Source organism: Neofelis nebulosa, chromosome 16 (assembly GCF_028018385.1).
Source record: "Neofelis nebulosa isolate mNeoNeb1 chromosome 16, mNeoNeb1.pri, whole genome shotgun sequence".
NCBI lineage: Eukaryota > Metazoa > Chordata > Mammalia > Carnivora > Felidae > Neofelis > Neofelis nebulosa.
The window spans coordinates 39,495,313-39,518,303 of NC_080797.1; the positions used below are offsets into that span (position 1 = coordinate 39,495,313).

The following is a 22,991-nucleotide window of genomic DNA, read 5'->3' on the forward strand; positions in this document are numbered from 1 at the left end:
AACCGCCGACCCGCCCCGTGCCGGGCCGCTTCCCTCCCCGCTTGGCCACCGTGGCCCGGGCAGAGGGCGCCCCGTGGAAATAAATAAATAAACAAGCCCGGAGCCCAGGCAGCGTGCGCCAGGCTTTCCGCTCGGGGCAGGGGCCGAAGCCGCCCCGCTCCGCCTTCTCCGCCCCCCAGCCCGCCGTTCTTCCGGCTTCCCGGGGGCGCACGTCAGGACCCCCGGAGGAGAGCAGAGCAGCAGGAAGAGCGGCGGCAAGAGATGACACCGCGGGACTCGCAACGTCGGGGGCCGCGGAAGCCCTTGCTGGTCCGCTTCCGCCCGCCCGAGCGGTCTCGGGCCCGGAGCCCAGGGCCCAGGCCGGGAGAAGCGGGCGTCCGCCGTCCCTCCCGGCAGGCAGCTCCGCGCGCCATGTGGCTTGAGAAGCCTCCCGGCCGCCTAAAGCAGCCAGCAGGTCCCATGGTGTAATGGTTAGCACTCTGGACTTTGAATCCAGCGATCCGAGTTCAAATCTCGGTGGGACCTCACCAAACCTTTTGGTTTTGCAATTTCTGTTTTGAGGACTGCTGGCGGCGGCGGCCACCTCGGGCGGGGTCGCTACCCCCGTGACCTAGGGGATCGCGGTTTAGGGTCCCTCCCCCTCTCGTTTCACTGCCGGCCTGAGGGTCGCAGTGCGCATGCGTGAGAGTCTGGGCGGAAAAGTGGTGGTGGTTGACCGAATGTGCCTTTACCCTGGAGGGGACGGCGGGGAAACCCGAGGGACCCTGGGACCGTGCTTCGGGCGGCAGCCTGTGGGTCTAGGGGGACACCCCACCCCTACCCCCCCAGCCAAAGCTGCTGGGAATCCTTCTTCCTATCGGCTAATGTGCAGTGTGCGCTCAATCACTGCTTTGTAAACCTGGAGTGAAATGCCGGGCGGTGGCAAGGGACGCGGGAAGCAGTAACGGGCTGGGAAGTAGGGTGCGTGTTTGGGGCCAGTCCGCCTGGGAGTCGGTCACAGAGTGAAGCGGGTCTGATTGGTTGTCTGTTATTCAGGCAGTGAAGTTGTCCGTGTTTGTTCATCAGGCCGTGCCAGCGGGTCAGAGGATCTCCGCCGGCGGTTTCTCCCCATATGGATGGGGTGTTTCTCCCGCAGACGGTTAGAACCTCAACCAACAGGACTGAGCACGTCTATTGGCGAATCTGTCCAGGATCGGTATTTTGGGCGCCGGCCAGACGCGCGGGATTTGCAGCAAAGGGTGTGCCTCCGGGATGGAAGGGAAGAGACGCGCCTGGAGTGTTGTCTGCTTCGAATTGTATCTGGGTTTTGAGAGCTGCGTGGCCCTCTGGGATGAGAGACGACGGAGCCCAATGACGCATTTGTGATCTCCCTACAGGGTGATTGGCACTGTGGCTGTACGCGGCCGCCCCTTGGGAGGGTGCCATGGAAACAGAGGATCCTTGCCCTGCTCGCTGCCCTGAGCACCTCTCCTCCCCACCCCTCCCGCACACTGCATAAACGTTTGAATGGATTTGTGTGTATGAGCGATCCCGGCCTCAAAAATATCTAGGTATGAGAGGTGGGAGGGCTTACTCTACCAAATATTAAAACTTACTATCATCAACTATAAACTGTAGGAATTCAGATAGCGTGGTACAGGTGCAGGAGAGACAAGCATCCCAGTGGAACAGAATAAAGGGCCCAGATACAGCCCCACACGTACTTGGACAAGTGATTCAAGACAAAGGTAGGACAACAGAGCAGCAGGGAAAAGAATCTACGTTTCTTTTTTTTATTTATTTATTTTTAAAAAATTTTTTTTTCAACGTTTTTTATTTTATTTTTGGGACAGAGAGAGACAGAGCATGAACGGGGGAGGGTCAGAGAGAGAGGGAGACACAGAATCGGAAACAGGCTCCAGGCTCCGAGCCATCAGCCCAGAGCCTGACGCGGGGCTCGAACTCACGGACCGCGAGATCGTGACCTGGCTGAAGTCGGACGCTTAACCGACTGCGCCACCCAGGCGCCCAGAATCTACGTTTCAATAAATGATTCCGGGAGAATTGGGCGTCCACATGGAAAAATAATGAAATCAAATTCCTCCCAACTTACACTAAACACATCAATACATTCCAGGTGACTCATAGACCTTAACGGGAGAGGAAAAGCAGTAAAGCTTTTGGAAGAGAACAAAGACTATCTTCATAACCTTAGGGTAGGGAAAGTCCTCTTAAACAAGACACAAATATTTCTAAAAGCTTAATATATGTCACCATATTAATATGATGCTCTATGTTCTTCCTGTCAAAAGACCCCAATAAGAAATTGAAAAGGTAAAGCACAGGATAAGAAGAGATCTTGTAGGACCCCCCTCATGTATGACTCTTTGTGATGCATAACTGGCAAGGAAATTGTATCTAAATTATTTAAAGAACTTGTCATAATAAGGACATAAAATTAAAATTTAAAAAAATCGGTAAGAAGAAACACAAACAACCTAATAGAAAAACAGCAAAATACTTGAACTGGCACATCACAAAAAAAGGAAAGCCAGGGGCACCTGGGTGGCTCAGTTGGTAAAGTGTCCGACTTCGGCTCAGATCGTGGTCTCACGGTTCGTGGGTTCGAGCCCCGCGTCGGGCTCTGTGCTGACAGCTCAGAGCCTGGAGCCTGCTTCAGATTCTGTGTCTCCCTCTCTCTCTGCTCCTCCCCCTCTCATGCCCTGTCTCTCTGTCTCTCTGTCTCTGTCTCTCTCTCTCTCTCTCTCCTTCAAAAATAAATAAAAACAACAAAAAAAAGGAAAGCCAAAATAACTGTTATAGGGCCTCCTGGCTGGCTCAGTCGGTAAAGCATGTAACTCTTGACCTTGGGGTTGTGAGCTGGAGACCCAAGTTGGGTGTAGAGATTACTTAAAAATAAAATCTTAAAAAAAGTAACAACATACTAATATATATATATATATATATATATATATATATATATATACACACACACACATATATATGAAAAATATATGAAAAAAAATTTCACTAATATATATATGAAAAATTTTCATATAAAATTTCCAAAAAAAATTTCACTAATATATATATGAAAAATATATGAAAAAATAACAAAATACTAATATATATATATATATATATATATATATATATATATGAAAAGCTGCAAAGCATCATTAATCATCAGGAAAATGCAGATTAAAAGCTCCACGAGATACCATTACGCACTCACCCGAATGACAATGCTGAATATTAGTAAGGATAGGGAATGTGAACCCTCAGAGAAATGTAAACTGGTAGAAACTAACTTGGCATTAGCTACTGACACTGAAGATACTCCAATATCCTGTGATCGAGCAATTTCAGTCTGGGACATATCTCCACCGAAATGGGCGCATTTGTGTACTTGGAAACATGTATAAGAGCGTTTGGGCAACATGATAGCCAAAAATTGGAAAGAACGCAAATGTCCGGCAGTAGAATGGGTAAGTAATTGACAGGCCGTACAATGGAATATTATCCAGCAACAAAACGGATGAGTCTTTAAAAAAAAAAAAAAAAGTATGGAGCGAAAGAAGGCCGATCTAAAAGAATAAGTCATGTAGGATTCCATTAAAAGGTGCTAAACAGGTAAAACACAACTACCATATATTGTTTAGAGTTGCAAACTTAGATGGGAAAACGATTAAGCAAAGCAAAAATTCCCCCGTAAGTGAGGATACCCCTGGGGAAGAGAGAGGGCCATGATTGAAAAGGGGCCAGCAACAGTCTTCTGGGGCTATTGGTATTATTATCATTATTTTATTATTTTAAGTAATCTCTATGCCCGGTGTGGGGCTTCAACGTATGATCCCAAGATTATCTGTGTCTGTTATCTGTTTCATATATATATTAGTGAAATTTTTTTTCATATATTTTTCATATATATGTGTGTGTGTATATATATATATATATATTGGTATGTTGTTACTTTTTTTAAGATTTTATTTTTAAGTAATCTCTACACCCAACTTGGGTCTCCAGCTCACAACCCCAAGGTCAAGAGTCACACGCTTTACCAGCTGAGTCAGCCAGGTGCCCTGGTACTGGTATTATTCTATTTCTTGTCCTGGGCGGAGGTTACACAGCCTGTTCGCTACAAAAATCTGTTAAAATGCACAATAAGTTATTCATTGTTCTGCATGTGTATTGTATTTTGACATTTAAAAAGTCAAAAAAAAAAAAAAGGGGGTACCTGGGTGGCTCAGTAGGTTAAAGTGTCTGACTTGATTTCGGCTCAGGTTATGAGTTCATGGTTCGTGAGCTCAAACCCCACGTGGGGATCTGGGCTCACAGCATGGCACCTGCTTGGGATTCTCTCCCTCTCTCTCTGCCCCTCCCCTGCTAACTTTCACTCTCACACACACTAAATAAACAAACTTAAAAAAAAAAAAGTCAAAAAAGTACTTATCTAGAGTCGTGTTTCTGCCCTGGTCACGGATGAGGAATCTGAGATCAAGAGTTTGCCCACAGGGGCGCCTGGGTGGCTCAGTCCGTTAAGCGTCAGACTTCGGCTTGGGTCATGATCTCTCGGTTTGTGGATTCGAGCCCCGCATCGGGCTCTGGGCCGGCTGACAGCTCAGAGCCTGGAGCCTGCTTCCGATTCCGTCTCCTCCTCTCTCTCCTCCCACCCCCCACCCCATGCTCATGCTCTGTCTCTCTGTCTCTCAATAATAAATAAACGTTAAAAAAATTAAAAATAAATAAAAATACCAAAGTCTGTCCACAGACTGGGAGCTTGGGGAGTCACGAGAGCGATCCTTCCCACTGAGCCAGCCCAAGGGCATTCAGAGGATCAGGTTCAATTCTAGGCATTGCATGAAGACATTGATGAATTTCCCCCTGCCACTAACTGGCTGAGTGCATTTGCGTAAGCATTTCAAATCCTCTGAAGTTGTAACTCTGAGAGGTGATGGATGTGTTAATGAAGCTTACTGAGGTAGCCATCTCACAATCCATAATGATAACAAATCATGATGTTGTACACCTTAAACGTACACAATCATAGATGTCGATTACGTGTCAATTATCTGGGAAAAAAGATTGGGAGCCTCACTTGTAAAGGAAAAGGGACGACGGTGCCTTTTGCATAGCAGTGTGGCAAGAACTAGTAAAATAGTAAGCAAAAGCCCTTTTCTCTGCTTCTGAGCCAAGACAGACTCTATAATAGTAACTGCTAGAAAGACTATCAGAATAGTGAGGATTCCGGAAGCTCAGATCCTTGAGCAAAGAACACAGGCTTATATGGGGAGGAAGACAAAACTTGGAGGGTAGCAATAGAGGCGGAGAACGAGAACGTGTGGGTGGAAGTTAGAGGGACAAGAGGAAGAAGTTTCTAACAATTTGAGCTGTTCATCCACAGAACAGGCTTGAGAAATTCTGAGCTTCTCATGCGTGGTAGTCTCCCGGGCGCGTTCGAAGGTCTTTGTCACCTGGAGGTGTGGGAAGGTTTCTAAAAGTGGGTCTCCACCTGCTAAGTTGATTTCACAACTCACTAATGGCTCTTAACCTACGCTTAGTAAAACACTAGCTCCCCAGCCCCGCCCCAGCCCCCTCTGTCCTTCCAGATTTTCTGAGAACCTCTCCCCATTTCCTTCTCGGAGCCTCTCTCTCCTCCGACAGTCTGAGGAGCCCTTTGCAAGGATTTTATTCCCACGAAGGGCCCCCAGAGGCAGCGTTTTTCAGAAGGTAGTGACTGTAGTATGTTGTCCTTGACCAGAGGGACCAGGAGCAGGCAGAGACCAGGGCCACCAGGGAAGCCAGGCCTGTGCCTAGCCTGGGCTCCCCCTTGTGCTAGATTCCCAGGGCGATCGGTTTATTACTGTCTTTGGCTATTGGTTTACACGTGGCATGATGTGTCTCCAACGCTTCTCACAATGCCTGGCCCCTAGAAAGTCTATAAATGCCGGGACACACGCGGTCATTTAACACCCATTGTTAACACCCATTGTTGTGTGCCTGCGATGTTCAGGGTGCCAGGAATACAAAAGGCAAAGACTTGACTTCTGCCCTCAGGGTGCTTGAAAGCTGAGCGGAGACACTGAGGACGAGAGTGTGACATGAAAAGGAACAGGCCGGGGAGTAAATGTGGACACAAAGGTCAGTGAAATCCAACCAGGGAATAGCAAAGCCAGAGGGGCCCAGGGGATGCTGAGAAACGACTTCAGAGTCACCTCCCCTCCCCCAGCTTCTAACCTCCGAGATGGTGGAGGAGGAGGAGGACAGGGAGGAGGACGGTGAGGGTGCTATTTTGAACCCTATGTTAAACTCTGCTCCCCACCCCACCCCCCCTGCTTCTAAGGCCTGGGGATCCCACCCTGGGAGTCTCTGGTGAACGTGGACTATGGAAGGAAGAAGACAGAGAATTTAAGAATTCTTCAGCTTGACATTCGTTGAGCAGGAAATCAGGAGTCCAAGTCCCTCTCTGCCTCCCTTTTCCTGACTTGGTGTCATTTTACTGCTCAGGGTCATCAGAACTTCAGTGGCCCGCTCTGTGCTTGGCCTCCTCGCACCTTGGCCTTCCCTTCTTGATCCTTTTCATAGCCCTTCCTCCTCCTGAGTCGCTGATGTTCTCCAAGCTCCATCGTTGGCCTCTTCCCATCCTGCCCCATGCAGCCATCCCGCACGGACTCACCTCCTCTTTCCATAGAATCAGCCGCCACCTCCCAGTGGTTCTCAACAGGGTACGAGGGGAGGGAGGAGAAGCCGAGGGGAATCACCTAGAATCATTTGGTGAGAAGGGCGTTCCCACTGGTGACACCACCATTCGCTCGCTCAGTCATCCCAGAAAGAAACTTGAGGTCATCCGTGAAAGTTACCTTGCCGTCCTGCTGGGAGTCGAGCGACCTCCAAGCCCTGAAAACGTTACCTCCCGAGTATCATTCCAATTCATCACCTCCTCTCCGTTCTTACTCCGATCCCCCAATTCAGGTCCTGAGCAGGTCTGCGTACCTGGATCCCCGTGGTTCCCCTTTCTCTGGGAACCGCCCTTCTCAGAGTGGCCCAAAAATCAGCAGGGAAAGGAAACTCCTTCCTCTCTGATTCCTGGGGAGCAATCAAGGTTCTGGTCCGATGATCAAGGTCTTAGAGCTCAATGGAGGGACTGAAGACAACAGTATCTGGGGAGGGCCGTGTGGTTGGTCCACTTAGACTGAGTTCAAGTGGCATGAGATTTACCAGAAGGCCGCCCCTGCAGAAGAGGCTCTTTATAACCCCACAGACGGGGGACCCCTGGGCCGACGGGGGCTCATGAAACAAAGCAGCCAGAGAGGCAGGAATAGAGGCTGTGTTGCACGTGCCGTGGCTCTGGAAGATGCTAACATCAGGCGAAGCTGGGGGAGGGGGACACGGGAAACTTCTGTACCACCTGTGCAAGTGTTCTGTAAATCTCAGGCAAGGGGCGAATGCTCTCAGGATTTGCTGATCTCACCGTGTGTCCGTCTGTCCGTCCTCTGGACCCTGCCGGCTTTATAAAGCGAAGGAGGGGTCCGGCGAAGCCCAGGTTTGGTGCCAGCTGGGAGACACTTGGCAAAGACGAGGGGCCGTCACAAGACGGCTGCTTGCGCTCTGAAGTGAACCAGTCACGACGCACGGGGCTTTTCTCTCATGGGTGTGAACCCCCCGGATCTACGGGACTGAGGCGGGGACGGGGGGGCTTAGATGACACCCAGGCCTCCCCCCCCCCCCCCAGCTCATCATCATGCTCATTGCTGACCTCGTGAAGGTTTGGGCATGCGGGGAAGGAATGCGGCCACCAGGGCACCAACTAATAATTCCTTTGAGGCTGATAACTCCTCGGCCCTTTGAGGCCCCTTCTGGCACCGGGAAAACAGACAGAAGGGGGGCTCGGAGCGGATGGCTTAGGGATCTTCTGGTTGCCCCCACACCTCGGGGTGGACGAGACGGGTGTGGGAGGAGCCAAGAACACACCCGGGGCACCTGGGCAGTGTGCCCTGAGAGCAGGTGTGCAGAAGAAGCTGCTACTTTGTGCAGAGCCCCGTCCGGGGTTCAAATGCCCCAGGAATAACGGTTAGAGTCACCCCCTCGACCGAAGACGCCAATCAGTGAGATTCCGCCTGGCGGTAGCAGAGCAAGGACCAGGTGGGTGGAAGAAGGAAGCCACAGCCACGGGGGCCTGTGGCCCTATCGCCGTAGCCCCCACCTGCTTTTCCTTTCCTACCGCTAGAACCTTCTGGAGTGTTCACCCTTCCCCCCCCCCGCCTTAAAAAAAGAAGAGTTCTTGGGGCTCCTGGGTGGCTCAGCCGGTTAAGCGTCTGACTCTTGTTTCGACTCAAGTCGTGCTCTCACGGTTGGTTGGGTTCAAGGTGCGTGGGTTCAGGCCCCACATCGGGCACCGCGCTGACGGTGCAGAGTCTGTTTGGGATTCTCTACCCACCCCCCTCCCCGGCCCCTCCCCCCGCCTCGTGCTCGAGCTTTCTCTCTCCCTCTCAAAGCAAGTAAACATTTTTAAAAAATTAAAACAACAACAACAAGAATTCTCGTATTTACGTCTTTGCCCTTTCTCGTCCCTCTTTTCCTTCTCCCAGGCCGGGTATGTTGCAAGTGGCTGAATTTATCCGAGGCTGAATCGCAGAATGGCGAGGTGGGGTCGGGAGGGAATTTTCAGGATGGCCTGGGGAAAGCAGTGGACCCTTCTCAGGAGGTCCCTGATTCTGACCAGCGGCCATGACCTCACCAGCAGGCCCTGGGTGCTAAGAGAGAGGGCAGCCCCAGCGGGATCACTGTGTTATGCTGGGTTTGTTTTCCCGTGGGTGACCGTTCGGTCATATCTGGTCTTCTCCTAAGCCAGGAACTCGTCCTCCTCAACAGCTCCCTCTCCCTCGGCCACCACTCAGCGAGGTGTCAGGACCTGAAAACCTTATTTTACCCAAAGAACTCCTCACCCCCATCTCCCCGCTCTAGACCTACCACGGCCAACGCCCCGGATCCAGTGATCATCTCCTTCATTGTCTCTCTGTCTCCGTGCTTTCCTGCCTTCAATCTTGCCAAACACGTTTTCTTCTAACTGCAAACACCCGCCAACCCGCTCCCGGCAGACGAAGGTGGGTTACACCAAGACCCCTCTGCTCACCTCCAAGCCCACATCTCTAGCCGTGAACTCCAAAGCTCTAGGCCCCTCTCTTGTTCCCCCCTGGACCCTGCTTCGGATTCTGTGTCTCTGTCTCTGTCTCTGTCTCTCTCTCTGCCCCTCCCTTGCTTGTTCTCTCTCTCCAAAATAAATAGACATAAAAAAAAAAGAATATGAAATAAACCATGACATCATGAGGCTATCACCTCCTTCTAGAGGCCTTTCCTTGTTTTCCCTCCCAGGATGCAACTCACTCACTCAGCTGGATTAGGCTGTCCTCCTCTGGGTCCCCTCATCCATCCCCCCCCCCCGCCCCCACACGTTGCACTGAGCGCCCTGTATCACGTGAGTCCGCCTGTGGCTCCCTAAGACCGTAATCTCCTTGCTAACAAGGCCCAGGAATCAGCATCCTCCTTCGTGGGGTCCAGCCTCCCTTCTGCGAGTCAGTTCCTGTCCCTTGGCTGCTTAATGCCTTCGCAGGCCTTCTGCTGCAATGAGAGTGAAGAACAAAGTTCTTGACTGCGCTCGCAGAAGGTTCTTGAAGGCTTGACCCCCTTCTCCCTCTTGGGCCTCTGTCTGCCCAGTTCCGCCCCGCTGCCCACCGGCCCGCAACAGTTCACGCTGACCTTGCCCACAGGCCTGAGTGTCTGCGCTGTGCTCCTCCCTACACCGCCCTTGACCCCTTGACGTCCCTTCCCGCTCAGGTGCACCTAATTGCACACCTTCTCCGCTAAACTCCATGAAAATAGGAGCCACGTGAGCATCATCATTCTTCCCCCCTCGTGCCCAGCACGAAAGAGACACTCAAGAATCTCAACTACAGGGGCGCCTGGGTGGCTCAAGTCGGTTAAGTGTTCGACTTTGCGCTCCGGCCGTGATCTCACAGGTTCGTGAGTTCGAGCCCCGCATCGGGCTCTGGGCTGACAGCTCGGGGCCTGGAGCCTGCTTCGGATTCTGGGTCTCTGTCTCTATCTCTCTGCCCCTCCCTTGCTTGTTCTCTCTCTCTCTCCAAAATAAATAAATAAATAAATAAATAAACATAAAAAAAGGAATATGAAAGAAATCATGACATCATGAGTTGCCAAGCTCTTTTTGTCCTCAGGCCCCTCTGGGGCGATCTAAAGTGACTAGGGGGAGGACCAAGGGATCGGACACACGACGGAGAAGAAGGACCCCCCCTTCCCACCCCCCACTCCGGCCCTCAACCCAAACTACTCTGAATAGGAATGCCGGTTTGCGGAAGACAGTGGAGGGGAAGACAGGACGGCCCTGTGGAGGAGTAAATGTCTCTAAGGATTCCAGTCTCGGGTCTCAGGGTGTCGCACGCTCTTCAGACCCCCGCCGCACAAGGTGCCAGCTGCTGAGCCAAGGAGGCTCTCCTCAGAGGGTCTCCAGGCGGGACCAGCAGTGACCCAGCAGGTGGAGGAGGGGAGAGTCGAAGGGGTTGGGGAACGGACCCCCAAGTGCACGGCCAGGTGTCTTTACTCATGCTGTGGCCCAGAGACGGTGAAAACTGCCTGGCTCCCTGGGCGTCCGGGGACACTCGCGTCCTGGTGGAGAGTGGGGCTGAGGAGGGACGGACGTTCAGGGCAAGGGGGCCCCAGGGCCGTCAGCTTATCACACAACCCCCTTTCTCCTTGAAGGGATTCTTGTCCTCGGGGACGCCTTTGAGAAGAGGGTCATTTCCTGCTTCAGCCTCCACAAAATCCTTGATTTCCTTTCCCGTCTTGGAAATCTGTGAGGAAACAAAGTGTGGCCCTAGAGCCCTTGTTTGTCTGTCGGGATCCATGATTCGCTCGGTCCAAGAAAACAGGTCCTGGGCAGGGTGGGGACAGAGGCTGCAGAGGAAAAAGACCAAAGGGACAGGCAGGGGCTGGGGGGGGTGGTGAGTTCTTGCCTCTGAGGGGCGCTGGCCGGAGCTGGGGAGGCCCGCCAGGCCGCGGGCCTCGCTCCTGGCCACCCCCATGGGGCTGACCCCCAGCCTCCCTCTGCGTCCTACCTCTCCTGCACCATCCACCCCACCGTCTGTCCCTTCTTCCTGGGGTCCCGGCTCTGAAAGGACCGGGCTGTGGTGGAGAAGAGAAGAGGGGCAGGGGAGGGAAGACGAGGCTTACCGGAACTCTTGTGTTCTTCACTTCCTTCTTGAGCTGTTCAACGTTCATTTTCAACAGGTCCTTCTCGCTGAGCTCCTGGGCCATCCTGCCCCCCGGGACACCTGGGTCCCGGAAAGGATTTCGCAGCTGGGATCGCAGTCCCCGTGAGCCCTCTTCCCTGCCCTGCCCTGCCCCTCACCTCAGGCCCTGCGTATTCACACCCTAGACTCCCTCCCACCCCCTCCCCATCTGCAAAATGGGTATAATGATGGTACCCCCCCCTCCTTGTATGATTTTTGCGAGTCCTAGGAAAATAAACGCATCTCAAATATTTTTAACACTCTGGCTGGCACATAATGAATCATAAACGCATTTATTTTATGATGGCGATAGTTGCTACAATCAGCACCATCACGACAGGGTCATCGGGAAGGCCTTCCAGGTGCCTCACTTGAATAATTCTAAGACTAAAGCCCAGCCCAGCGCAACCTCAGCCCCTCTCACCTGCCCGGAAAGAATGTGCACTTCAAGTCCCCGACTCAGACAAGACGGTGTTTGAGCTTCCCCCGCTTCTTATCGGCTGGAAGTCTTCAGATAAAGCAGATGGTCTGGAAGCCAAAACCTCTGATGCCTAAGCTGATCAGGGGCTCAGGGTTCTAAGCCCATCCACTGGCCTGAGCCTCCAAGCCCTCACTGCCCCTGGAGCAGATACCCTGCCCTGTGCACCCACCCTGGTCCCTTAGTGACCCTCCTGGCTTACAGCCAGTCCTCACCCTCCGGCCCGACACACTCCCCTCCCCATGCCTTCTCTCCCAAGCCCTCCCCTCCCCTCCCTCTGAGCCTCCTCTGAGCCTTTTCCTCTCGGTGAAGCAAGTCCTAGACCAGCTCCTAACGTCCCTCACCCAAGAAACAGTGGTGTCTCCCCCTGGAGCCCTGCGATGACACCTCACAAGTTTCTTGCAGCTCGTCCAGTCCTTCCTTTGCTTACTGAAAACAACGGACTCCTCACTTAGGAGGCTGTGCCTGCCAGCACTTGGGGCCACGGCCACCTCTAACGTCCGGGTCCGTGCTTCTTGGCCTTCACGAGTCCCTCTGAGCCCTGAGTGCGGGTCTCCCTCTCCAATCGCTGAGCACGGGGCCCACATCCTGATATTTCTCTCGGCCTCCTTCCTGAACCACCTAAGGGCTATGCTGTTTCGTAGATCCTGAGCTCCGGCTCAGGCCGACACCTGTCCCACGACAAAGGGACCCTGTCGAGAAGCAGATGCCGGAGACACCAATATGGCCAGTAAGGGATCTTCTTCTTCTCCTCCCTCTGGGTTGACACAAGGGATGCTGGAAGGGGCTGGCAGGAGGCTGGAGTCCACCCTGACTCCCCCCCACCGGCTCCAGACGCCGAGCCCCACCCCCAGCTGCGAGTGCTAAGAATTTAAGGGCAGGCCAGGGCCCTGCAGGCCTCCAGTCCAACCACCCTGTTCACGCAGGATGGAAAGCACGCACCTCTTGAGACCAGCTCGCTGCTCTGTCCGCCGATGCTTCCTGAAATCCACCGGCTAATCTGGATCTTACACCTGGTGCTTCTCAAAGCCAACTCCTTCCTGTTGTCTAATCGGAGTCCCTCCCGTGTCATCTCGTCTTACCTCCATCAGGCACAGGGCATGGGCCCCAGGTCTCCTTCACACATAAGCCTTCAGAGGCTTGGGAACGCTTCTCAGGGGGCCTCTGGCTGTGTCTTCCCCGGTGTCTGAGCCGACTCCTCTTGTGCTGGCTGTGTTCCACTGTTGCTCAACACCCTACGGCCCCCAGCATGACTGGTCTCCATAGCCTCACCACCCTCCACTCCCCAGGCCCTTGGTGACTCATCCCTGAGCTTCCCAAGGAAGCCCCCACCCTCTGCCCTTTCCTCCCCTTCCATGAGTGGAAAATCCACCTCCACTCCCCAATCCCCCCAGAGCAGGCCAGCCCCCTTCCTCCTCCTCCGTCTCCCACCCCACCCCCACCCCCCACCCGCCTAGCAGTTTCCTCTCCAGGCCCAGGGAGCAATCACAGCGCCCCGACCTTGGCTTCCTCTGCTGGGAGGGATTGGGGGGCTGGGCTCCCAGAGGGGCCCCTGGCTTCCCCCTTCCTCTGGGCAGGGGGCAGAGAGTCTCAGGCCCAGGGAACAGGGACTCACTTCCTCTTGTCCCGGAATGAGCCTGCCTGCCCTTTGCAAGCAGGTTTGGGTCTCTCACGCAGAGGAAACCAAAAGCGGTGGGGGCGGGGGGGGGGGGAAGGGAGAGCGACCAATCAAGGACAGGGTGAGGCGCAAAACCGGCCGGCTCCCAGGGGAGCCAGCCAGAGGCTGGGGGGCCATGGCCGAGCTACAGCAACTGCAGGAACTTGAGATCCCCACGGGCCGGGAGGCCCTGCGGGGCAACCACAGCGCCCTGCTGCGTGTCGCCGATTACTGCGTGGACAACTACGTGCAGGTAGGCAGACGGGGCACAGGCCCCGAGGGGCCCGGAGCCCACCTCCAAGGCAGGACCACGGGAGCCATTCTGACAGGTGCTGGCGCGTCCTGGGCCCCGGCTGGGAAATACTCCACCCCAGGCCCCGGCTTCTTTCCAGGCCCCCGAGACTTCAGCCCTGGTGCTGTGCTACCCCAGCCCGTGCCCGCCCGCCCCCCCCCCCCCCCCAGGTCCCTCCTCTCTCCGGGAGCCTCAGAGACGCCCCGGGACAGGCCACTCGTCTCCTTCCTGGGTCCCGCTCACACCCAGAGGCCCAAAGCCGCGTCCACATGCAAATGCTGCCTTCGTCCTTCCTTTCGCAGGCTGTCTCCAGGTGAGACCTCAGAACTCTCCAAACAGTGAACTTGAGAGAGACCAGGGAGAGAAGCCTCTCCCTGATACCTGAGTGAGAGGAGACAGACCTCAAGACCAGGCTGGGTTAAAGAGACGGGGTCTGACGCAGAGGCAGGGGAAGGACAACGTGATGGCTGGGAGCCGTCTCCCGGCAAAAGACGACCATCGTGGCGTTTTAGAACAGTTCCCTACATTGTATAGTTGTTCCAAGACCCTCGACGTAGATTCGTGGATCGAGGGAAGAGGGCCGAGGGAAACTTGGCAATGACTGAGCACCTCTGTGTTTTCATTAATGATCGTAAGCACCTTATGAGACAAGTAGCGTCATTCCTCTTTCGTAGGTGAAGAGCCAGCAGCTCAGGGAGGCAAGGTGATTTGTCCAGGGTCACACAGCTCGGATGTGACAGAGCTCGGCCTCGGCCTCCGGACTTCTGAAACCGGGCTCTCTCCTTTCCCCCTTTCCCCTTCCCTGACATGCCCTATGAGGCAAAGCCAGCTCATTCGCACTGGAAGGCCCGGGGACCTCCCGGCAGGGTTGAAGTGTTGGAAAAAAAAAAAAATAATGAAAGTAGCAAGTGCTTAGGGGAAAATGGCAGATTAAAGAGGGTCGATGATAATAGCAGTTAAAACGCTCTGCACCCTTCCTTTGCGCAGGCATGTGGCCCGCATGGCCTCTGTGGGTCTTCACCCCCCACCCCTCCCATCCTGAGAGGGGAGAGGGGCTCTCACTTTACAGCCAGGAGGCTGAGCCTCAGAAAGCAGAGCTCGCTTTCCCGAGGTCTCCAAGCCGGTGGCCGAATCCGGATGCGAACCCAGAACTCTGACTCCAGAGCCCATCCCCAAACCTCTAGGTGAATGTGCGACCCTGAGAAAAAAATCAGTTTGCGGAGATGTTGAGTGACCCGTTTGTGGAGGACACGGACTGTGTGGCTCGGAAGGCAGCCGGGTTCTCGTGGTGCTGGAGGGCATTCTCTTCTGGACGAGGGCAGAAAGAGTTCTGTCCATTCCTTCAGTAGCCTCTGTGCACCCCCAGGCCCTTTCAGATGGGTTCTCGCTTCTATTCACCACGTGCACAGGGGATTTAGGGGTCACCAAGACCCAAGTCCCAATTTTTTTCTTTTCTTTTTTTAGTGTTTATTCATTTTTGAGAGACAGAGAGACACAGGGCATGAGTGGGGGGAGGGGCAGAGAGCGAGGGAGACACAGAATCGGAAGCAGGCTCCAGGCTCTGAGCCGTCAGCCCAGAGCCCGACGCGGGGCTCGAACTCACGGACCGCGAGATCGTGACCTGAGCTGAAGTCGGACGCTCAACCGACTGAGCCACCCAGGCGCCCCTCAGAAGTGCTCTTAAACCAGGCCTGGTTCCCATGCCCTCGGGCCTCCCCACCGCCCCCTCCCTCAGCCCCAAGGCCCCAACCAGGTGTCAGGAAACCCGTGGGGAATGGGGGAGGGCAGGCTGGGGTCAACTGCAGAGTTCTCGGTCAGAGTCCACTGAGTTTACAGACAAGGTAATTTGCATCATGAATAAGCAGTGGGCCATGAAGGTGGATCTCACACCTGTGTACCTCCAGGCCCGACTGTGGGCCAAGCCCAAACCAAGGGTCAGCAGGTATCCAGGCCCCAGCCTCCCAGAGCTGGGCCCAAGCAGACACTGTGCTATCTGGGCTAACCGTTCCACACATCGGTCCTAGCAGGGGACCTGGGGGGAGGAATCTGGGTGGGGACCAAGGAGGAGTCGTCATTGCCCCATTCTGGGCCTTTGTGTCCTCACCTGTTAAAGAAAGGTCTTGAACTAGAAACTAGACCTGCTATCCTTTCTGGTTTAAACACCCCAGGTTGATTTCAGGTTGATTTCTTCGCCTTTTCAAGGCTCTTGGTTACATATGCTGATGAGGTATAAACTCTGGGCAAATGAGTATCTAGCTGCTGGAACAGAAAGGCAGGGAAGGGCCGCCCACAAGGATCTGGGCCTGCCCTTTGACTCCAGCCTGGCTCAGGCCACCCTGGAGGCGTCCTGCTCTAATGGGTTCTACGCCTTCTCTCCGCCGTGGGGCCCCGAGGAGCACGCAAGGGCCTTTAGCAAGGGGGAAGCATGGTGCGTCCTTGTCCGTCAGTGCTCGGGCCTGGCCCAGACTTGCCCCTGGACTCACCCCTACCCCCTAGAGAGGGGGACAGGCTAAATCACAGCAGTGTCATGGTCTGACCTGAGATGAGGAAGCCGCGTGGGGAACCAAGTAACCAGAGAAGTTTTGCTCCAGCGCCCGTGGTCTGACTGGGCACTGAAAACAAAACAAAACAAGCAAGACAAAACAAACAAACAAACAAGCAAAACCCTCTTCTGTCTTCGGCCATTCCCTGCCCACCGTTCCATGGCTGACTGGCAGTATGACTCCGGCCATCACCTGGCACAGCGCCTGCCATGCACTAAGGAGATGCCCAGAAAGTGTTTGGGGCCACAGTCAATTCATTACTTAACTCACAAACGCGTATTTATTAAATCTCGTCTGTGCGTTGGGCACTATTCCGGGGTAGGGTACAGAATAAAACAGACAGGCTCTCTGCCTTCACCGTGCTTACGTGTTAGTGTATGGGAGGGCAGATGGGAGGGGGAGCTAGGTAATAAAGTAAATAGATCAATCATTTCTGACAGTGCTAGGTGCTATGAGGAAAAGGCTACAGGGGAAACAGGGAAGAGAGCCAATACAGAAATAGGCTAGGAGAATCTTAAGGTGGTAACAAAATATGTCTCTAAGGAGCTGAGACTTAACAATAAGGGTCCTGGAAATAAGTACAGTAAGTGCAAAGGCCCTGAGGTAGAAACAATCTTAGCTTGATCAGGAACAGGAACCTAATGGCCAATGTGCATGGAGGGGGTGTGTGTGAGAGGGGGTGGCAAGGGATGAGGGGGGACGGAAAAACAGAGCCCACTTTGTGGGGCCCTATATAGGCCATGGTTGGAAGTCTGGATTTACCGGATTATCAGTGTATTGTTCCCAATACACTGAGGGAATGAATGAATGAAGTCACTCGTCTCTGGGCCTCAGTTTCCTTGCCTATAAAATGGACTAGGTCACTGGTTCCCAAACACCACCCCGCGGACTGGAGAAAAACAAGAAACCCGAGAGTCACCTGGGGAGCTTTTAAAGGCACAGACTCATTGGCTGCATTTCCAGGGCTTCTGGTTAGAAGGGCTGGGGTTGGGGCACCCGGGTGGCTCAGTCGGTTAAACTTCCCACTTCGGCTCAGGCCATGATCTCACAGTTTGTGGGTTCGAGCCCCGCGTTGGGCTCTGGGCTGACAGCTCGGAGCCTGGAGGCTGCTTCGGATTCTGTGTCTCCCTCTCTCTCTGCCCCTCCCTGTCTCTCACATTATGTCTCTCTCTCTCTTTCAAAAAGAAAGAAAGGAAGGTCTGGGGTGGGGCCTGATGTCAGTTGGTTGCTTCTTAAGTTTGAGACCGTCTCTTCCAGCCAGTACTAGCCTCCCTTTTCCTTTCTCCATTTCCCCCTTTATCCCCAAAGGTCCTCAGGAGGTGGTGGGGTCCATCTTCAGCCCGTCTCTTCCAGGAGGGCTATCTTTCCCTCCCCTTGCACCCATTCCTCAGGGCTGCACGTTCGCTCCCCTAATGTCCCCGAGCCCCCCTTCTTACACCATCATTCTTACGGAAACCACGGCAAACCTCCAGCATTCCCGCTTTCTCCCAGTTCAGCCCCCACATTCCCTCCACCCTCTCCCACCCTACCCGCCCAGCCAAGGATCCAGCGGAATCCTTGGGCTGGCTTCAGACCAGGGCCGTGTGTGTTTCAGGCCACAGACAAGCGGAGGGCGCTGGAGGAGACCATGGCCTTCACCACCCAGGCTCTGGCCAGTGTGGCCTATCAAGTAGGCAACCTGGCCGGACACACTCTGCGGATGCTGGACCTACAGGCGGCCTCCCTGCGGCAGGTCGAAGCCCGTGTGAACACGCTGGGCCAGGTAAGGGGCGTGTGGGAGGGCCTCTTGCACCGGCCCCCCATTCTTCAGCCGCCCCCCCCCCCCCCCCGCTCGGCCACTTCCTCCGGCGAATACTTTTTCTTGCCTTCCTCCAAATGCCTTCCTCCACCACAGAAGCCTGGCGCTTCCCAAGCATTTTGAGCCTCCTCCTCTCTGGTTATGTCTCCGTGCTGGGCCTTGCTGCCCTCCCAGACTAGGAACTCCTTGAAGGCAGAGCCTTTTCCCGCTCTGAATTCTTGCCGGCGCCGTAGGCAGCAGGCCTGACCAACCCCGGTTGGCCGTACAGGACAAGAAAGAGGGAGAGGGGCCTTGTTTGCATCTCGACCCCGGGGTGGTAACGGGCTAAGTTGTCCTAGACCCGAAGTGTTTGCTGGGCAAGGCCGTCTTCAGCCCGGAAGACAATGCCACCACGAGACAGTGGCCCCCCGCCCATCTAGCACACTCACCCTCCTCCTTCCTTCCTGGATCCCTGGCGGAGGAATTGCCCCATCAACAACACGCTCAGATCCACTGGCACATCAGCCTGGCTTGCCCATCACCCACGTGTTCACGGTGGGGTGTGTCTTTTCCTCTCCCCCTCCCCCCCCCTCCGCGGACCGGAGTTCCCACCCTCTGGATGCTGTGAGTTGCCCCACAGAACATTCCAAGAGGAAGCAAATTCACTTATCCGTCCCCCCAAGAGAGTCAGCTGATACAGCCTCGATTCTCCGCCCCCTCCACATGGTCCACACCGTCCACCTCCGCTACCGAGCCAACCCGGGGCTCCGGTCTCTTCCCAGCATCTGCAGGGATGCCAGGTTTTCTCTTTTCCGCTGGATCCTGCTCCAGCTAATAATAACCCTCATGCTTTTCCAGCAGGAAGTCTCTCCAAAGTGGCTCCTTCCTCCCCTGGCAACTCTTTTCCCAAATGCTGCGTGGCCTGGGGGGGAGAAAATGTACTCTTTCTCTGGATCTCTCGGCCTCCCATGGTCCCCACCCCCACCCCAAGTCTCTAGCCTCCTCCTCCCTTAAGAGGAAGGGCACTGGGGCGGAGGCCACCTCCCCCCTCTGTCACTTCAACCCCTGTCATGGCAGATGGTGAGTATGCATATGGAGAAGGTGGCCCGAAGGGAGATCGGCACCTTAGCCACTGTCCAGCGGCTGCCCCCTGGCCAGAAAGTCATCGCCCCCGACAGCCTCCCTCCCCTCACGCCTTACTACCGGAGACCTCTCAACTTTGGCTGCCTGGATGACATTGGCCATGGGATCAAGGTAGAGAGAGGGCCCCTCCTCTTCCCCACAACCCACCCTCTCCTGTTCCGTGTCTCCCTTCTCCCCGGGCCCCCAGTTCTCTTCCACGACCATGTTCTTGTCCCAACCCGCAGCCCTTTTTTTCCCCTCACTCTCTGAAGCCATCACCTTAGATGGACCCCTACTCTCCGAGCCCCCTCCCCCTCCTTCCCGGCCCCTCCCTCCATGGCCGCCTTTAACCCTGTCCCCAGATGGTCTGCTGAGGGTGGGGTCTGAGCAACCCCCTTCCGTGGGGGCTGGGTGGGTGTGAAGGGGAAGAGGGGAAGGGAGGATGTCAGGGGCGTGCATGAGAATCGTTCCCCAGCCACACACAGAGAACAGCAACTTCCTCTGTCTGGAGGTTTGAGGTCACCGCTGAGCACTCACCCAGGGGGCTGCTGTGGGGGTGGGAAGGGGCGGGGATGTGGCCACTCAGAGGGCACCCGCGAAGCCAGGGGAGCACGGCCACTGACATTTTCTGCTTAGCTCATCTCCTGAGAGGGGGGAGAACACACACGGTCCATTTCGTCAGCATGCCAGGCCAGCTTAAGGCTCCCCTGGATCTAAAGGACCTCTTAACACCCTTAACGGCCCGTCTCCCCCAAAAGGGGTCTCGAGAGGGCACTCCCTCCTCCAGCCACCAGGCCTCCCCACCAGTGAGTTCTCCTCACTGTCCAGCTTCGATTCTTTCTTTGCGCCTCAGCTCGGGTCCTTTTTGTCTCGTGCCTCGCGGAGTACAGCAGAGGGCAGCGTTCCCCAGGTCCGCGGACTTGGCGACACCCCACCAGTAACGTGTGGGCTCGCCCTTGCCCTGTGTGCACTTTAAACGCCCTGCCCCTCTCTGTCCTGAGCTGCCCAAAGCCAGCTCTGCAGGCCCATCCAAATGACGGGTGGGACATTGCTAAGTGTGATGGTCCCCTCCGCCCCCACCCCACCTCCCTGCCGGGTTAGGATCTATCAGAATTAGAGACCACCAAGCTGGCCACGGAGATGCTTTGGGGAGCGAGGTGCGAGGTGCGGATGCTCGGCTGGGTGGAGGAAGTGGCCGTCAGACCGCGTCTGCTCAGGCTTCCGTCGGGCCTGCGGCCCCGACTAGAGGCCTGGGGCCCAGGCAACAGCGAGCCGGGCGTGGGGGGCGGGGGTGGGGGTGGGGTGGGAGAGGGGGCTGGGAAGTGGAAGTGGGAACTTGCTGTGAATGTGCTCTCCCTCCCAGTTCTCGGTGCCTCTCCCTCATTTCCTTTCTGGGACCAGGGAGGGTACTGGGGAGGGGTTCCCATAGACGTCAGCCCTGTCCCCTGCTTCCTCCTCCCCCCCCCCCCCCCCCCCGCAGGATCTGAGCACGCAGCTGTCGCGGACGGGGACCCTCTCTCGAAAGAGCATCAAGGCGCCTGCGACGCCCGCCTCCGCCACCCTGGGGTGAGGCCTCGCCATCCTCAAACTTCCTCCTCCGCCAGCTGCCCCCCTCCTCCTCCCCGTACCCGACCCCCCGCTCGCCCCGGAAGCCTTCCCGGCTCCCCTGACGGCACCCCTCCCCTCCGCCGCCAGGAGGCCACCGCGGATCCCGGAGCCGGTGCAGCTCCCTGTGGTGCCCGACGGCAAGCTCTCCGCCGCCTCGTCTGCCTCTTCCCTGGCCTCTGCAGGGTGAGCCCCACAAGTCCAAGTGAGGGGGTTGAGGGAGCCCCCTACCGGTTGTCAGGGGGACTACTAGGGTCCAGAGGACTCTCATCACAGGCCCCGGGGCTAACGACTGGAGGGGCGGGGCCAGCTGGGGGATGCTGTTAGGGGGAGGTGTCCCCCAACCTAGCCGAGCCCCGCTTTCTCTGGACTTCAGCAGCGCCGAAGGTGTGGGTGGGGTGTCCGCGACCAAGGGGCAGGCAGCACCCCCACCCCCACCTCTCCCCAGCCCCGTGGCTCCACCTCCTCCACCGGCCACCACGGAAGTCTTCCTGCCGCCCCCTCCGCTGGAGGAAGTGTCCCTGCCCCTGCTGGGTAAGGAGCCCCGCTCTCTCCTGGCTCCACTGTCGGGGGCGGGGTGGGGAGGGGGTCTCTTCTCACCTCCTAACACCCCACCCCACCCCACCCCTATCCCTCTGCCTGGAATTGGCTCGCCTCAACTCAGCGCCTGCTTTCTACCGGGCTCTGTGTTCAAGCTTCCCCTCCATTTTCTCGCTTGACCTTAACAGCCCTACGAGGGTGTTCACACTCTGACTTAACAGATGCAGTCGGGGCTGACAGGTTAAATTAAGTCGCTTGCCCCAGGGTCACCCAGCTCAGTGGCAGAGCTACACTGCTCAGTATTTTTGTGTTTGCTGAGCGCCGACTGCATTCTAGAGACCCGGTGGGGGGACCGTGGTGGTGGAAGGCTGGAGAAAGATGACCTCAAATGGGTAGATCCTGGAGCCTTGCTTCCGAACAGTGAAGTTTTCTGGGGCCAGTGGAGGGGGTTCCCGGTGCATATTTGCAGGCTTTCTGCTTTCCCCTCCCAGCACCAGAGCTGCCCCTGGACCTGCCCCCTCCTCCACCCCTGGACGTCCATGAGCTGGGACTGCCACATCTGCCCCCACCAGGCTTCGGGCCAGAGGAACCTAGCTGGGTCCCTGCTGCATACCTGGAGAAAGGTACCTGACTCCCGGGACTAGGGATCCCCCCACCCCTAATACTCTAGAATCTTCAAGGGTGTGAGCCTGCTACACACACACACACACACACACACACACACACCCTATTTTCTGATGAGCTGACCGAACGTTCACCCAGGAGTGGTGAACCAAGCTGGACAGACAGGCAGCTGGCCCGGCACTGAATAGTAATCCAGCTGGGGAGGGGTCCCAAGAGTTTTGGAGAAGACACTCCCCCCCACCCCCATCCCACTCCCTGCAGCCGCCTCCCCTAGACGTTGCCTGGAATCCCGTCCAGGGGCCCCTGCACCCCCCATGGTAAGGCAAGAGGCGCGTCTCACGGCACCCTCACGGCACCCTCTCCTCCCGCCCTGCAGTGGTGACGCTGTACCCATACACCCGCCAGAAGGACAACGAACTCTCCTTCTCTAAGGGCACCGTCATCTGCATCACACGCCGCTACTCCGATGGCTGGTGTGAGGGAGTCAGCTCGGAGGGGACTGGATTCTTCCCAGGGAACTACGTGGAGCCCAGCTGCTGACAGCCTGGGGCTTTCTGAGCTCCCGCCCGGAGCACTGCGCTGCGAGCCTCTTGAGCTCCAGTGCAAAGTCAGCTCCAGAGTCAAGGCGGGACCCGGCCTGCCCACCTGTGAGCTGTGCCCGCCCCTTCCCCCTCCTTTCGGTGGTGGGAAGGGGTCCTGGGGAGAGAAGGGATGTATCCGAAGGCCGAAGGCCTGCCGCAGACAGGAAAGAACCGGAAGCCAAAGGACTTTGGTGATCTTGTCCACAGAAGACCCACCCCTCCATGCAGCACTGAGTGCCAACTTTGAATAAAACTCTGATGACCTCCTGGTGATTGCCCCGCAGGGCTGGGGGGCCAGAGAGGAGGGAGTTAAAGGCTCCTGCTCATTACTGAGCCCCCACTCTGCTGCCGCTGGCAGCAGTCTGTCCCCGTCTCTTCCGTCCTCGTGAGGTGGCCCCTACGCCAGCCCCCTGGTGCCCCCTCTGCATTGACTGAATCTCCTTTTTTGGCCCGTTGCTCGCCGTGTTACTGTTCGGGTTGGGCTGCCCGA

At 56.0% G+C, this 22,991-nt stretch overlaps 2 protein-coding genes, 1 long non-coding RNA gene and 1 other non-coding gene across 12 annotated transcripts; 3 read left to right on the forward strand and 1 right to left on the reverse strand.

Moving 5' to 3' along the window:
- Nucleotides 1–453: 453 nt before the first annotated feature.
- On the forward strand, nt 454–525 carry TRNAQ-UUG (transfer RNA glutamine (anticodon UUG)). Its single transcript has one exon. It is a non-coding gene; the product is annotated as a tRNA-Gln (tRNA).
- Nucleotides 519–7,436, forward strand: LOC131497305 (uncharacterized). Of its 3 annotated transcripts, XR_009254885.1 has the most exons (4): nt 519–791; nt 1,066–1,727; nt 6,037–6,120; nt 6,323–7,436. It is a non-coding gene; the product is annotated as an uncharacterized LOC131497305 (long non-coding RNA). The 3 variants fall into 3 exon arrangements; XR_009254883.1 differs by having other exon boundaries at nt 519–1,727; XR_009254884.1 differs by having other exon boundaries at nt 519–1,727; nt 6,487–7,436.
- Nucleotides 7,437–10,155: 2,719 nt separating this feature from the next.
- GNGT2 (G protein subunit gamma transducin 2) lies at nt 10,156–13,463 on the reverse strand. Of its 6 annotated transcripts, none has more exons than XM_058705841.1 (6): nt 13,261–13,423; nt 12,843–12,995; nt 12,105–12,189; nt 11,707–11,810; nt 11,224–11,324; nt 10,156–10,844 (listed from the first exon to the last, which is right to left on the reverse strand). In XM_058705841.1, exons 5-6 carry the CDS (start codon nt 11,305–11,307, stop codon nt 10,719–10,721), a joined length of 210 nt encoding a protein of 69 aa, XP_058561824.1. In that variant the 5' UTR covers nt 11,308–11,324; nt 11,707–11,810; nt 12,105–12,189; nt 12,843–12,995; nt 13,261–13,423; the 3' UTR covers nt 10,156–10,718. The 6 variants fall into 6 exon arrangements, with proteins under 6 accessions (XP_058561824.1, XP_058561821.1, XP_058561823.1 ...); XM_058705838.1 differs by having other exon boundaries at nt 12,703–12,995; XM_058705840.1 differs by lacking the exon at nt 12,105–12,189 and having other exon boundaries at nt 12,703–12,995; nt 13,376–13,463.
- A 6-nt stretch (nt 13,464–13,469) lies between these two features.
- ABI3 (ABI family member 3) lies at nt 13,470–22,815 on the forward strand. 2 transcript variants are annotated; one of them, XM_058705821.1, is made up of 8 exons: nt 13,470–13,670; nt 17,847–18,014; nt 19,107–19,283; nt 20,632–20,717; nt 20,847–20,942; nt 21,136–21,290; nt 21,788–21,919; nt 22,297–22,815. In XM_058705821.1, the coding sequence occupies exons 1-8, from the start codon at nt 13,554–13,556 to the stop codon at nt 22,458–22,460; spliced, it is 1,095 nt and encodes a 364-aa protein (XP_058561804.1). In that variant the 5' UTR covers nt 13,470–13,553; the 3' UTR covers nt 22,461–22,815. The 2 variants fall into 2 exon arrangements, with proteins under 2 accessions (XP_058561804.1, XP_058561803.1); XM_058705820.1 differs by having other exon boundaries at nt 13,472–13,670; nt 21,133–21,290.
- The last annotated feature ends 176 nt before the right edge of the window (nt 22,816–22,991 follow it).

Excerpts from the sequence above, each read along its gene's own strand:
- GNGT2 (XM_058705840.1), bottom strand. The coding sequence starts at position 11,307 with ATGGCCCAGGAGCTCAGCGAGAAGGACCTGTTGAAAATGAACGTTGAA. Across the intron at positions 10,845-11,223 it reads TGAAGAACACAAGAGTTCCG|ATTTCCAAGACGGGAAAGGA; the intron begins GTAAGCCTCGTC and ends GTTTCCTCACAG.
- ABI3 (XM_058705820.1), top strand. The coding sequence starts at position 13,554 with ATGGCCGAGCTACAGCAACTGCAGGAACTTGAGATCCCCACGGGCCGG. Across the intron at positions 18,015-19,106 it reads GTGTGAACACGCTGGGCCAG|ATGGTGAGTATGCATATGGA; the intron begins GTAAGGGGCGTG and ends CTGTCATGGCAG. Across the intron at positions 21,920-22,296 it reads TGCTGCATACCTGGAGAAAG|TGGTGACGCTGTACCCATAC; the intron begins GTACCTGACTCC and ends CCCGCCCTGCAG.